Source organism: Lycorma delicatula, chromosome 8, assembly GCF_047948215.1.
Source record: "Lycorma delicatula isolate Av1 chromosome 8, ASM4794821v1, whole genome shotgun sequence".
NCBI lineage: Eukaryota > Metazoa > Arthropoda > Insecta > Hemiptera > Fulgoridae > Lycorma > Lycorma delicatula.
The window spans coordinates 7968048-7983256 of NC_134462.1; the positions used below are offsets into that span (position 1 = coordinate 7968048).

Here is a 15209-nt window from a genome sequence, read left to right on the forward strand (position 1 = left end):
ATAATGTGCCACAAATGCGCAGTTATTATGTGTAAGATGTATTATGAATTGTTAACATAAATAAACAATATTAAGTTACTATTAATAAATGTAATAAAATGCTAATCATATGATTTGCCCAATTGTTTGATATGTACTACTATTAGAAATAGACATTCTGTTGTAGTACATCTAAATTCAGTATTATTGATTAGTTTTTGAGAATAATAAAATAAAATTAGTAATATATTTTTTTTTAAATTAAATTATGAAAATTTGAATGTTTATAAAAAAATAAAATGGCCTTCATGTGGCGTATAAGTTATTATGATATATACTTTTTCATAATACTATTCTCAGTTCTCAGTATTAAATGTAAAAACAGTGTTCTTCTACAATTCATACATTTCTTAAGGAGATTTATTAAATAGTGCTGCTGGCATTTGCAGTGAATTAGGATTTTGCTACTCAATTAAATTACAGCTACATGTATACGTACTATTTTATTTTATGTTTTTAACATTTTAATAACTTTGATCATGAACCACAAGATTAAAAATATTATGAAACTATTTTAGTTTTTTAATTATTATATTTTTATTTTATAGTTTTTATTTATTTTATTATTATAAAGCATTCTCAATATTTTTTTTTTGTTCTGTATAATTTTTTTACTGTTTTACAGGTATTGTTAAGGATAGTATTGATGGCAGCATAGAATTACGGGATGTACCAATTGTCACTCCAAATGGTGATGTTGTTGTTCCAAGTTTGACCATCCATGTTGCACCTGGTGATCATTTACTGATAACAGGACCAAATGGTTGCGGCAAGTCATCGTTGTTTCGTGTTCTCAGTGGGTTATGGCCTGTTTATTCAGGAGAACTACTGCGACCATCAAATTGCTCTATGTTTTATATTCCACAAAGGTAATTACTTAATCTTAAATATTTGTATATGTATGCATGATACCTTTAACTTTATTTTCAATGTATTTCTGTGTTTAATTTCACTGAGTAAATTTATTTATATATTTAATACAGTTAAATGTAACGGATGTATGTGAAAACAGTTATTATATACCTACATTTATTATCTGCAGAAATGTTATGTCTTTGTGATTAAGCTGTATCTCAGAATTGGAATCTTTATTTGCCTAAATGCTTATTAATAAAATTTTGTTAAGAAATTCAATTTGTTAAATCTAGAATAAAATGAGTAACTAATAAGTACCGCACAACTACTTGTTAGATTTGCCATCTCTTGATTATCTGTAATTATTGTTCCTTCTATTTCCATTCAATCCAACTCCTTCCGCTTTCATCAGTTATTTTGACTATATATATGTTACCTATGTAACCACGGTGGTTAACATCTTAACCACCAAAACACAGTAACACGTAAAAACTAATATCAATAGCCGACTTTTGACTTTTTTGTTCCAGTAGTTTTGTTGCAGTGGAGTTCTATTATTTATACAGATTTTGTGGTTATTAATTTTATGTTTTCAAAATTTTAAATTTTTTAATATTTTTTTATGTAATTATAGAATTTGTGTACTAATTGGCGATGCGGGGTCCTGCAAAAGTCAACAATTGGTATTAGTTGGTTTTTGTGGTTAAGTTGTTTATAATGAATTTAGCACAGTGGTCAGTATATTGATTGTTTGAATTTTCAAAAAAATAGTAAATATATATAAATCTAGTGGTGAGTGTTAATCATTCACACGAAAACTACTCAACCTACCGAGCTAAAATTTTGTTTTTATACCTGGAATGAACGTAAGACTACTGCCTTTCAAAATGTTTCACCATTTTGAGATGGTGCCATTTTGATAGCTTGCAATAACAACCAAATTATGTTCCTTGTCGATATTCAACTTTATTATGATCAAAGTATTGGTCAAATCGAATTCAGAAATCACTTGCAGTATTTGAAATAAAATTTTCTATAAAAAAAGTCTGTTTATCTATTACAATATCTTTTGGTTATTGAAAAAAGTACCAAAGGTATATGACATACATTCCTTTTGACTTACCCTTCCCTTTCCTTCAGTTCCCACTTAAGGTGCTTTTTTGATGACAATAAATAAGTCACAATGCCAGATGCCTCCAACTGGCTGGTCTCCACGTGAAGAGTCAGTGCTTCTCACATGGGCTACTGTATGTGGCTTGCTCCAAAATCTCCTGTGAGAACAATCTACATTTACACTCCAGAGAGAAAAGCTGTATATAAGTCCATTCTTTAGGTTATTTTGTTCACAAACTGTTCCATAAAAGAAGTTAAAAATATAAAATAAAAAAAAGAGAGAAATGAAGTACGGTAATCTCCTCTTGATGTTTGTTGGGTAATGCTAAGAATCATGCAAAATTCTTTTTTACCCACACGAATTACAACTAATCAGTTATAACTTCTATTGTTAAAGTGAGGGGGGGGGGGGCAACTATGCTGATACCCATCTACTTTAGTTCACTCACAGTTTTGAGTCTTGTGCTGACAAACTGTTGCTCTGAAGAAATTACAATATTGATGGTTTTTATAAATCGATCAGGCTTTAAATGTTATTTATGAATATTATTCTTACAAGAATGAGGATAATGAAAGTAGTGGGGGTTCATTAGGCAGGAAGTCATTTGACTGGGTACTTATTTATAAATTTCTATAATTACTTATTGTTTTTTATATTTATTTCATATATAAGTCTTTGCTTATTTATTTTTAGCAATATTTGTTAATTTTTTAAACATCTTTTTATAATTTTTTTTTGTTTCTCTACAGTAAATTCTTTCCCCTTCTTATCACCTTACTCTATCCCCTTTATCACCTTTACATCTTTTACGTAAGCTATTCTTTGTATTTAAGGGTAGTTTGATGTTTTTATAAATTTTTTTGTATATATTAATATTTTTCCAGGCCTTATATGAGTCTTGGAAACCTGCGAGAGCAAGTGATCTATCCTGACACATTGGAAGATTGTAGAATTAAAGGTGTTACAGATCAGTTCCTTGAAAAATGTTTAGAACAAGTTTCATTATCGCATCTTATTGCTCGGGAAGGAGGATGGGATGCTGTTGCTGACTGGAAAGATGTTCTGTCTGGTGGAGAAAAGCAAAGAATGGCAGTTGCTAGGCTATTCTATCATAAGTAAATAACACATTTTATCCATTTTTTTTTTCAATAGTTTCTAAATAAAATGCGATTAATAATTATAAACATGAATTATTTTTCATAATATACACTAGTTATAAAAAATGTTATCATCATTCATTCTAGTAAAAATTATAGTTTTCTATGTTTTCAGCCAGTTAACCTGATCTTACAGATTCCTTTATTTCAGTTCTGCATTATTTTATTTAAACTTTTGCATATCTCCTACATCCTATACTGTATTGTAATCTTTCTTTAACTTTGGTGAATTATGTTCTACCGTACCATTTAAATTGTTTTTTTTTCTTTTTATGATTTATTCACCATATAAGCTTGAAACTTGTGCATGTGAATGTTAAATGTCTCATTTTATTATATCACATTATATTGTTTTATGACTTATTTTCACACTTATCTCTCTCTTAGGTGAGATTAAGCATCTTTATTATTCAGTATTTCTAATAATTCAGTATTCGTTTCAGACAAAAAATTAATTTTTCTTTTGATTACTGTTCCAGCCCCAAAATTTTTCTGTAAGATCCTTTTTTATTTTTCCTGTATACAAATTAAAATTTAATGGGTTAGGCTAGTTCATTATGCAGTTTTGTTTGCCTTTCCTGGTTTTTTCTTGTTTGAATTGTAAGAAATTGTTCTACAATTTTTTATTTTTAAAATCTTTAACACATTTAAATTATTGTTAACTGTGGTTCACACTTTTTGTGAATTTTTTTAGACACTTAATATTTAAAATCCTATTTGAATATGACACCTGACTATTTAATTATTCAGAACTCCATAACTGGCATTAATGTAAGAGAAATTTTCAATCGGATTTATATTTTATTACATTCTTTAAATTATTTAAATATATACTGATTTTTAATACTGTGTTTTTGATTTTAGTTAATTTGATTAAACGTATTTTGATGTTTAACATCCTGACATTGTTTTAAAATCAATGTATAGTATTTTTTACGACAGTTTTAAAGTTCTTTTCTTATCTTTTCCAAATCCTTTAAAAGAAAATCCAAAAGCACTAGACCACATCAGAGCCAAACAATAAGTTGGTGTGTCCTAAGCAGCACAGATATAAAAGGGTGACTTCTTAATAGTGATTAACTCTGACTGATGATTTTCACAGTCAATATAGAATCACACATGCAACAACTTGTTTTTAAAAGGATTTGGAAAAGATAAGAAAACAACTTTAAAAATGGCCTAAAAAAATACTATACATTGATTTTAAAGTTATGTCAGCATGTTAAATATCTAAATATGTTTAATCAAATTAACTAAAATCAAGATTCCATATTAACTGTGAAAATCATCACAGTAAAATCATCATATTATGGTTATAGAGTTAATCTGTTTTAAGGTTTATTATGTTTTTAATTTTATCGTTCTAGGGATGTGTTCAAATACGCTAGTGTTTGTTTCCTCTCCTCACTGATATATTCTGCTAGTTGCAGGTTAATTTCAGTTTTCTTTTACATGTGTTTCCTTTTCCGAGTTGCTGCAAGAAAAATATTTGTTTTAGTAAAACTATTGCAGCATTCTCTTGTTTATCTTGTTTTGTTAATTACTACAGATATTTACCCATTAAAAGTAAAATATGTCTTTGCCCGTTACTTTCAAATTTGAATTATTTATTTATGAATGTGCTGCAAACACTTGATTTTCCATGAATAAAGTTTTGTTATATTTTAAAAATTTTATAAAAGTTGCTTTCATCATTTGAAAGTAAAAGGTATTAAAGGTAATTTAAAAGTCAAAGGTTTGTAATGTACTGTTGCTGAAAAGGAAGATAATAAAATTTTATGTTTTTTTTTTGTAACTCTAATTATTGTTTTTTCAGGCCTTCTTTTGCTCTTCTTGATGAATGTACAAGTGCTGTAAGCATTGATGTAGAAAATAATATGTATCAGTCTGCCAAAAATGAAGGAATAACACTTCTTACCATTACACACAGGCCTTCATTGTGGTAAGAATTAATTTTTTTTTAATTTCATTTAGCTATTTTTATTTTATTTAATTATTTTCCAGCTGTAAAATAATGAAATGTAGTTTATGCATGTGTATATGTTATTTTACAGAAATTACTATTTTAAGATTCATATTATTCTCCTGTACTGTTAAATTATACTTTAAATTCTATTAATATAAACCACCTAGTATAGATTATTGAGATAAGATATATCTTACTTTAATTTTACCATGAAAGTACTTTCCTGGAATCTCACATCCTCAGTCATATATGCAATATGCAGTTTAGTTAAATATTTCAGTCATGACTGAGGATGCGGGATCCCATGCAAATACTTTTATGGTAAAATTAAGGTAAGATATGTCTGTCTTCATAGTCTGTACTATGCCTAATTCACTTAGCTTATAAAGTTCAAGTTAACAGACGCACATACGAGTGTTCAGGTGACCAATTCATAAGCATCTCCTGTAAATCCTGATACATATAAAAGAAACTATGTGACATTAATATTCAGGAATCATGCACTATTATATTTCACAAAAATTATACATATATTTTAAATTTAAATAGATCAAAACATTTTGATCCATAAGTATTTTATTTCTTAAAATTATTTAGTTTCCTTGAATTTTTTAAGAGTTATGAAACTGCCAACTGTCCACTAACAGCAAATAACTAATATTTTAGGTTAAATTTGTATGATAATAAATTCAATTTAGTTTTCGTCATCTGATTGCAAGAAATCTGTAGTGCTATCAGCAGCATTAAGAGATACAATGAGAGGCTCAGTTATGTTTTCTTATTATATTATCCAATTCCCAATAATTTTGTTCAACAGAATCTGTTACATGTTTTATGCAGTTTTCCATTCCTGCTGGCTTGTTTTATCCATGGCTTTTAAGCTTAAATTTTTAACATCAGATATTTTAAAAGTAGTATCTTCTGACCCTACATGACTTTTAATCTGTCCTTAAATTAATTCAAATGGGTTAGTTCATAACGATGGTGAGGTAATCAAAGCACGGTTTTACCACTGGATCTTGCTAACTCATCAATTTTAAACACATTAAAATTACTTTTAATACGTGAAACCCTTTGTAATAATTCAACATTAAATTTGTATTCTTCAAAGATCACTCTTTTTTAACTAAGCAACATTTTAATATCATTCTTTACGGCTGGAACTTTTTCCTATATCACTGCTAATATGCATAATTATGAGACGCCTACCTTTACCCAAAATGGAAGCTTATTACCAGTTGATAAGCCACAAAGAAAGGCTTCTTTTGATGAATTCACAGCTGTATCTTTCCAAACATAACTTTTTATATGACCTTCGTTAAGTTTCACTCATAATATACTCTACAGCCTTCTTGCCTCATTTTCTTTATTTCTGTGAGGTAATGTCTTCGCCATATAATATCATCCCTTTCAACTAAAGCACTTTCCTGACCCTGTTTTTTATAATTAAAATTCATAATTTTTAAAAGTTGTTCTTCAGAAATCTGATAGATTGTCATCATTATATACTACCCGTAACATTTTGTCTATTATTGGCAGTTCGTTCCAAAAATAAAATTCATGTATTTCTTACGAATCATGTTTTTATAGAAATTGTCAACTTTTTTTCAATTAACCTGCAGGGTTCTGTTTTCTGAGGAGATTGTAATTCATTAGTGAATACTCATAAATCAACACCGTTTGATTACTCTATTCACTTTTGTGAGCATTTAAAATTATGTGCTTTTCCACACGGCTTAAGGACTTTTTTCACTGCCTATTTTTTGTCGGGATATCAATAATTATGCATTATTATCAGCTGAATCTGTATCAGACATGGTGTCAAAATAATGGTATTACTCAAGTCATACAGATACAAATCTAGGAATACACTAAACTCACGTTCCAGTAAACATAAAAAACTGGTTTATATTAACTTTAAATAACATTAGAGTAAATAAATTATTAAAAGAAACACAAAAATTGAACATGAGAACAGAAGAGTGATCAAATGAAAAGATCAAGGGTTTTAATAAAACTGAGAAGACATAACATGATATTAAAAGTTTGATCAGATAATCTAATTATACGTTGGCAAATATTTGAGTGATGATTATAGTGTTATAGATATAGCCACATTGTGAATAGGTACTGATGCACAGGACATGACTCAGCAGAATCATGACAAACTCATTCAAACAAATGCAATGTTTGTTTATTCTTCACTCTGTAAGCTATTTGATAGTTTATATTAATAGAATTTAATATATATATATATATATTTACCATGCAATTGAGCATCATAGCAGTATAATAAATTATTATCAATAATAACAAAATATCACCCACACTGCTTCTTTGTTTCTTATAATGTATGGAGTGCTTTAGTATTAATTACTGTTTTATCTACTGAAATATAGAAATACTGGAATGGGCACTGCCTATGTCCAACGTGAGCGGGAAACGAACATGAGACAGATAGATTTAGAGGTATAGTTTTCATTGTCACAGCGCATGCGCATTGTACCTAACGTACCGTCCCTTCAGAAAGTGATTCCATAAAACTTAATTGTAGTTAATATTAAGTGATAAAATCTCATAATTCTATTTAATTAATAGAAAAATTTCAATGCTTATGAATATTAAATGTTGAGTTAATCATTGTATCATATAAATGTTTTTATAAAAACTTTCTACAATAACTTGAATTATGAAAGATAACTTGTGATTTGTGATGAGAGAGATCGTCACAAAATTTTTGAACAGACTGTAGACAAAGAGAGGTATATCTCTAAATCAGCTATCTTTGTTGGCACGGATTTCTAACGCTAGTGCCCATTCCAGTATTTCTATATTTCAGTGGTTTTATCACATATAATTATAGAAAACCTTTTTGTTAAAAAATGAAAATTGAAAAGAAGTTTATTTCATCTTCTAGGTCAGTTAATTAAATGGCACTTAAAAATATATTGAAAAATTATTGATAATTTAATCCAACATTGTAGAAAGATACTATATATATATAAATATAAAAATAAATTTAATATGATCACCTTCAGACAGAATATGAGGATGACAGTATTTTGAAAGCTGCAATAGATGATCCACCATCTGTTTTGATAGTGATGTGTAATTTAATATATTTCAATCAGTATAGTAAAGTAAGTTCAGTTCAATGGACAACATGCATAATTGCTTTACTTAAAATTATTTTTATTTGATTTTAATTTGATTTTATGCCTTAACGTCATATTTTTACATATGTTAAAATTTTTACTATTTAATTTTTAATATTAATTTTAATTAATTTTTCATATTTTAAATTTTGTTTTAATTTTTAATTTAACTGAATAAAAATGTAAATTCTTAAAATAAAAAAGATTAGAGATTTTAAATTTTAAATAAAATGAATAAATGCTTGATAAGTTATTATATTATATAGTGCATATATAGTTGAATAAGGTAAGTCATCCTACTTTATTTACTCTGTACTTTGGTTGATTTAATAAAGTAATGTATATATGTTAATATTACATGAAATATTACCCACCAAAACATAGTAATTAAATAAGTTAAACTTACTTTATTAACTTCCAGTAATTGATTTTCACAGTATCCCGTATCTTCAGTTGGTATTAAATTTTATATTTATTACATAAAACTTATTCTTTTTAATGATTTAAAAAATGACAAATTATATATATATATATATATACAGACATAAAATATTTATTTATTAAACATACTGACATATCTGAGATACATGTCAGATTTGTGTTATAAATTCTAACAGCTTGATGTTTACAGGAAATTTCATTCACATGTTCTTCATTTTGATGGAGAAGGTGGCTGGAAATTAAATGCTCTAACACAACAGGTAGGTTTAATTTCATAGTTCAATTTTATTTTTTACCTGTAAACATTTATTAGACTGTAGTAATTTATTTAATAATTAATTAATCAACGCTACTGATATTGAAGTGCTGTTCAGTTTGTGGATTAACAGTGATTAACTTAATCCTGTAATATTCATATCTATATTTAAACTTCAAAATCAATGACACAGTTTTAACTGTCAATAACATTTTAATGCTGTAGCACTAGCTTTATTATTGATGAAAAAAAGTTTTGTTCTGATTTTTTTTAACATTGTTAATGTTCTAATGTGCCACAATCTACATTTCAATATTATTTAGATTGCCTGAACTGTTAGACTTGCAATATTTACATATATAAAGCTGACTTATTGACATCGTATGAATGGGGATTTGTTTTTATTTTATGTTAAAATTAAGTTTTTCACATGTAACATCATGATGTTTCCTAGTGTGTAAAAACAATCCCTTTGTTTTTCATAATGAAAAACAATTTTGTATTTTTCATAATGAATCTTACTTTGAGGGGGTTCACAGTTGTCCAGCCAAAAAAAAAAAAAATTGGTACATATGTAGTATATGATCTAGTAAACATGATAAAAGTAATACGATACACCTCTCAAGTATTCTCGAGAAAATTAATTTTGAAAATTTTATAACTTTTAAACTAATCTTATATACTGATTGGTTAGTGAGTTGCACAACCGAAACAGTAGTAACTCAGGTTATTAAAGTAGCAGTTGGAGTGATGCAAGTCTCGAGTTTGACTCTCTTTATGAACAATTCCTCTCCTTCGATTCCTTCTACATCAATAAATGCATTCAAGATATAAGAATTTAACATCAGTTGGAATCAAACTGTCTTCGAAAGTGTTTCATCTACTTGTTTTGCATTAACTTCTCATTTTATAATTATTTCTGTATTCAAAAATGGATCAAATACGTCCGAAATTTGTTTACGATTGCTAGGGATACCAATCCTAAACAACCAGAACACATTGAAAGATCAGCCGACAATGAAGTTTTCAACAGAAAATTCACAAAGCTGTTGGTTCATGCACTTTCCATCATCATGATCCATCATGGATTAGGCTCACTGGCCTGTTCCGGCATCCATCACTTTCTTGGGCGTTCTATATCTCTTCTCCCCTCGGTTTGTATCTCCTTCCATACTTGAAAAGGAAGTCTACAAAGCAGCATACGTATCAAATGGTCACTCCATCTTTTACAATATTCCTTTAATGTAACCAATAATGGCATTACACTTAGCTGTCTTCTTATCTCCTCGTTCCTTATTCAGTCTACTCGAGTACTTCCTTTGACCGCTCTCAAAAACCTCACCTCAGTCCTGAATGTATGACTCATCCCAACTCTGCAAAACCCACACTTCACTACCATAAGTAAATAGGCATGGTCATTGTTTTGTAGAATCTTAACTGAGTCTCTTGTTTGGCCTGTTTCCCTAACATCCTGCATATTAAACCACAGACTCCCCCAAATCGGCTCAGCTTCTTATTGACATCTGTATTTCTGTCATGTGATAGATCACATCCAAGATAATTAAAAACTCATACTTGTAAGAAGATCTACCCTTCCAAGATTATTTTTGAGCGTACTGACTATTTACCTTTGAAAGCCATAATCTTTGATTTCACAGGCAAGATTTTCATAACCGATTGCTTACTTGTTTGATTTAGGAAGTTGTAACTTATCTTCAGTATCAAAAATAATTACGGAGTCGTCTGCATACAATAAAGAATTTAAGTAAGTACCATCACAAAGCCTAATGCCTGAGTCAACCTGATGTTTCCAAGTCATTAAGATTTTATCCACATAAATACTAAAAAGTAGTGGAGACATTGGACAACCTTGTCACACTCTTATTGATCTTTAATTTTCCCATTATTTTATTTCCACCATAAGAAATCACTATGGTTGTTTCAACATACATTTCAGCAATAGCTGCTACAAGATGTCTCCAATATCCATTTCTAAGCATTATATCCCATACCATGGGCCTCTGGTCGTTATCAAAAGCTTTTTGCCAGTCTATAAAAACCATTTGAGTTTCATAGTTATATTCATGCTTTTCTATAATTTGGGATAAAACAAAAATTGCATCTATACATGATTGACCTCAGCAAAAACCCATTTGCTCTTCTGCAATCAAATAATCTGTTATTGCTAGCAAGCGCTGATTCAAAATACAGGCATAGCATTTATAAGCAGCATCAAGAAGACTGATCCCTTGGTAATCCCCTGGCTGTGATTTTAGTCCTTATAAATAGATATTACTTTTGAAGAAGCCCAAGCCTGTGGCATTCAGTGTTTCTTTCAACACATGTTGTAAACGTGTAATAACCTCAAATGAAAGAACAAGCCACCATATTTTATAATCTCAGCATTCACACCATCTAAACCTGTTTGCTTTCTGACTTTTTAGACTCTTAATGGCTTTCTGAAGCTCATCCATGACGATATCATCAACGTGACAGTCACCTCTATTATGTTTACTCTCACTGTGATAATTCTATCACTCTCAAATTTATAATCTTCAATTCTTGAAGCCCAGCTCCTATCAACATATTTGGCTACCCCCTTGCCAGTTCTCTGGTCCTGTTGAATCCCACTATACAGCATAATGTAACTGCCCACATATTTAGTACCTGATAGCTTCTTTTTAGTGTCTGTAACTACCACCATTTTTATCTTAGTATTGTGAAAGAGCTTTGCTAATTCCATCTCTTTATAAGACAAACCTGTCATTCCAAGTTGCCACTTTTACTGAGTCCATAATCCATTTAAACTTTTCTAAATTTGACTTTTCCAGTTTACTTTGCTGATTATTCCAATTCTGGTCCGAAGCTAATGGATGCTTGCCAGTACTGTAAAGATTCCTCTAGCCATGTTATGTGTGCTGCGTAGAGTAAAGATTGGTGGTGTGGCTGCCGCCTCTGTGCTTCCAGACTCGCAGGATTATCATTTAGGGTTTACTCCCTTTGGCTTTTCTGCCCTTTCCACCATTGGGAAATTCTTCCTCTTCTGCTGTAATTTGACCTGTTCCCAGTTTTCCACTGGGTATTCTATCATCCGGTACCTACCATATCTGGTGAGCATTCTCATATCTGCCACCTGGGGAGGTGCCCAATGGGAGACCGCAAAACTCTGCACAGGCAATTGCAGAGTTTTTTTAAGAATAAAAAAATCTTGTTAAAAAATGCCTCCTGAAAGAATTTCTCTGCTTCTCTCGTTAGTGAGAAAGAATTAGTGAAGCAGTAATTAATGTTTTAAAAGAATCCCATATTGTGATTGATCAAGATTTAATTTTGCTAGATGAAATTAATAACAAAGGACTTAGCGTAAAAAAAAAAAAAAAAGGCTAATTAAGCTACAGTTCTTTAATATTTTGTTAATAAAATTATTTATACAAATATTGAAAAAGATAAGATACTCCTTAAAAAATACATAAATTTTTTTTTAAATTCAACTTCTTTAAAAAAAATTATAATTTTCAATAATCTTTATTGGAAAATATGTTATGTTAAAATACATAAATTTAAAAAGAATTAAAGAAAAAATATTGTCCAGAAAGCTCTAGTTGCTATTTTAATCGCCTAAGCTACCACTGCTTAAATGGTTCGACTCACCAATCTGTGTATAAGATTCTTAGAAATTCTCAAATTTTCATAACTAATTTTCTCAAGAACACTTGAGGGGTGTATTGCATTACTTTACCACATTTGCTAGTAGATAGTATACTACACATCTACCAAATTTTATTCAAATCTATGAGGGACTCTTACGGCCCCTTGTAAGTTTCATTATGAAATGTACACTTCAAATTAACTATTTATAAGTAATTCCTGTTTTCTGAAACAAATCAAACTGAATTTAATTAAAAATGTAGAATTTAAATAAAAATTATGCCAATAATTAAATATTTTCAATGAACAATTATTCTTTCATAATAAATTTACGTTTATTGAAAATTCTTTTGAACTTTTTTTAAAGACTATTAATCACATTGTGTTTTAGTAAAGAGGGACTCACTTTAAGTATATGTTTTTAGCTGTAAGACACTGTTCTTCTAAAAACTTAGAGTCTTAAGTCCATTTTAAAAACTTTAACTTAAGTCCAACAAATTATGAAAGAATTAATGATTTCATTAAATTTCTAATTTATTTTTAAACTTTCTGTACTTTTGTCCTGCTGTACAAATTTTATCCTAAGATCCATTTTTTATAGTTCTGAAGTGCTGACTACTGTTATTATAGTTTTATTTTTGTAATACAATTTATTTCAAATCAATGCTCTTAATAAAATTATCTTAAACAGTATTGCAGTCTATACAAGAAGCCTGCATTTTTTCTAGCATATGATCGAATGCAATATTTTCACATTTTGTACAATATTATTATTACACTTAAGGTACTATCCAAAAAACTTTATCTAGTCAGATTACCCAAGAAAATATAACAGTATTTAAAAGTTGGTGTAAAGTTAAAACATTCAGTGGATTGAAAACTTGTGTACATTATATATTGTCACTCAGCAATGTTTTTATGAACAGGGATGGCTTCTCAAAGAATGTGACATACATTACTTTTATCAAAATCGTACACGCTTATAATTTTTCCTTGCACAATTACAGTAGTAACGCTTTTCATACCTTATATTGATACAGTATGTATAATATAAATATTAATACTAATATTACTATTAATAATAATGTACACAGTGTTATTAATAAACATAGTATAAATAAATACTGTATATAAATACAAATATGTGTTACAGTCGTATAAAAGGTATGACAACATCTTTATGTTTTTCTTTTGACAGATCTTATTCTTCTTTCAATAGTAGCTGCAAACTGTTAACAATTATTTTCATTATTGTTGTTTTAATATTTAATTACAATCTGTTGTGCACACACCTGGCTGTACTTCTACGTGCAGTATCATTTTAAACTTAATTTATTGTTAGCAAACCATTGTGTAGTATACTGTGATTTACTTTGCAGAAGCCAAGAGGACAAGCTATAAATGATACTAGTATCATTGCTTTTAGTGTTCAAAGGAATATTCTTTTAAGATTTATAATGTTACCCATCAACATTGTGATCAAATTATTATTATTTTTATTTGGATGTGTATTGAGTTTTGCTGTACTGGTATTTTTTATAAAGTTTAAAATTTTAGATTATTGTGATTAGAATTTTCTTTTTTGTTTCAGGAAAAAGAATCCGGAGTTTTAAATTAATTATTATTATTATTAATCCATGTGTTGTGATTGTTGAAAAAAAAATAGTGTTATTTTATAAATAATGTATATAAATTTATATTAAGTTATCTTGTTTTACATATATATATATATATATAAAACACACATGGATCATTTAAGTATGCAATGTTTAAATAGAAGGGTGTATATTTTTCTTGTATAATATTACTTGTTCTATTGGATTATCACTATATATATATTAAGATTATTGTATATTAATAGTAGTTATAATTATATATATATATATATATATATGCATACACATATTTATATTACACTTTCACAGATTGTTAGTATAAATCTTAACATTATTAGAAAACTGAATCAGTTTTATAGTAATAATTATGTTAATTGTAAACACAGCATATTGTTAGATTTATTTTTTTATAAATGGGCGATGTCAATTTTTATTTTTATTATAGTTTTAATATGGTATTATGTATAATATAGGGTAAAAAAATGTAGCATGTAAAAAGTAACAATAAATACCTGATGATTTTTTTCTTGATTTCAACATCTATTAACCTTAGAAGTGGCAATAACAGTAATATCACAGCACCATCAAGTTTAGAAAACTTTTCTATCATAGAATTCACCTAATACTTATTTCTTTCAAAAGGATTTCTTTACTTTATACTGTTTATATATATATATATGTTTTTCTAGAACTATAGTCATATTCATTAATAATAAAATCTTGTAAAAGATTTACCAGATAAAGTGAATAAACTTTATTTTGTCTTCCATTCACATTTGCTATTATTATTAACAGCAAATGTGAAATAACAATTTTTTCTTGTGGAATTCAAGTTAATTTCTATTACCTTTGTTTGCTAAGGTTTTCTTTATAAGTCATTTTAGCAGTTCCAAAATGTCAGTATGTTTTGTTCAAAATAGTGACTCATGTGTGATTTATCATATATGAATTGATTCATCATGTGA

At 28.4% G+C, this 15209-nt stretch overlaps 1 protein-coding gene across 1 annotated transcript in view; it reads left to right on the plus strand.

Moving 5' to 3' along the window:
- Nucleotides 1-14775, plus strand: part of Abcd1 (ATP binding cassette subfamily D) — a 106916-nt gene extending 92141 nt beyond the window's left edge. Inside the window, exons 7-11 of the mRNA XM_075372661.1 lie at nucleotides 665-908; nucleotides 2893-3123; nucleotides 4982-5107; nucleotides 8918-8987; nucleotides 14220-14775. Of these exons, the coding sequence (XP_075228776.1) occupies nucleotides 665-908; nucleotides 2893-3123; nucleotides 4982-5107; nucleotides 8918-8987; nucleotides 14220-14246 (698 nt within the window). The 3' untranslated portion in view covers nucleotides 14247-14775. The remainder of the gene's footprint in view (nucleotides 1-664; nucleotides 909-2892; nucleotides 3124-4981; nucleotides 5108-8917; nucleotides 8988-14219) is intronic.
- The last annotated feature ends 434 nt before the right edge of the window (nucleotides 14776-15209 follow it).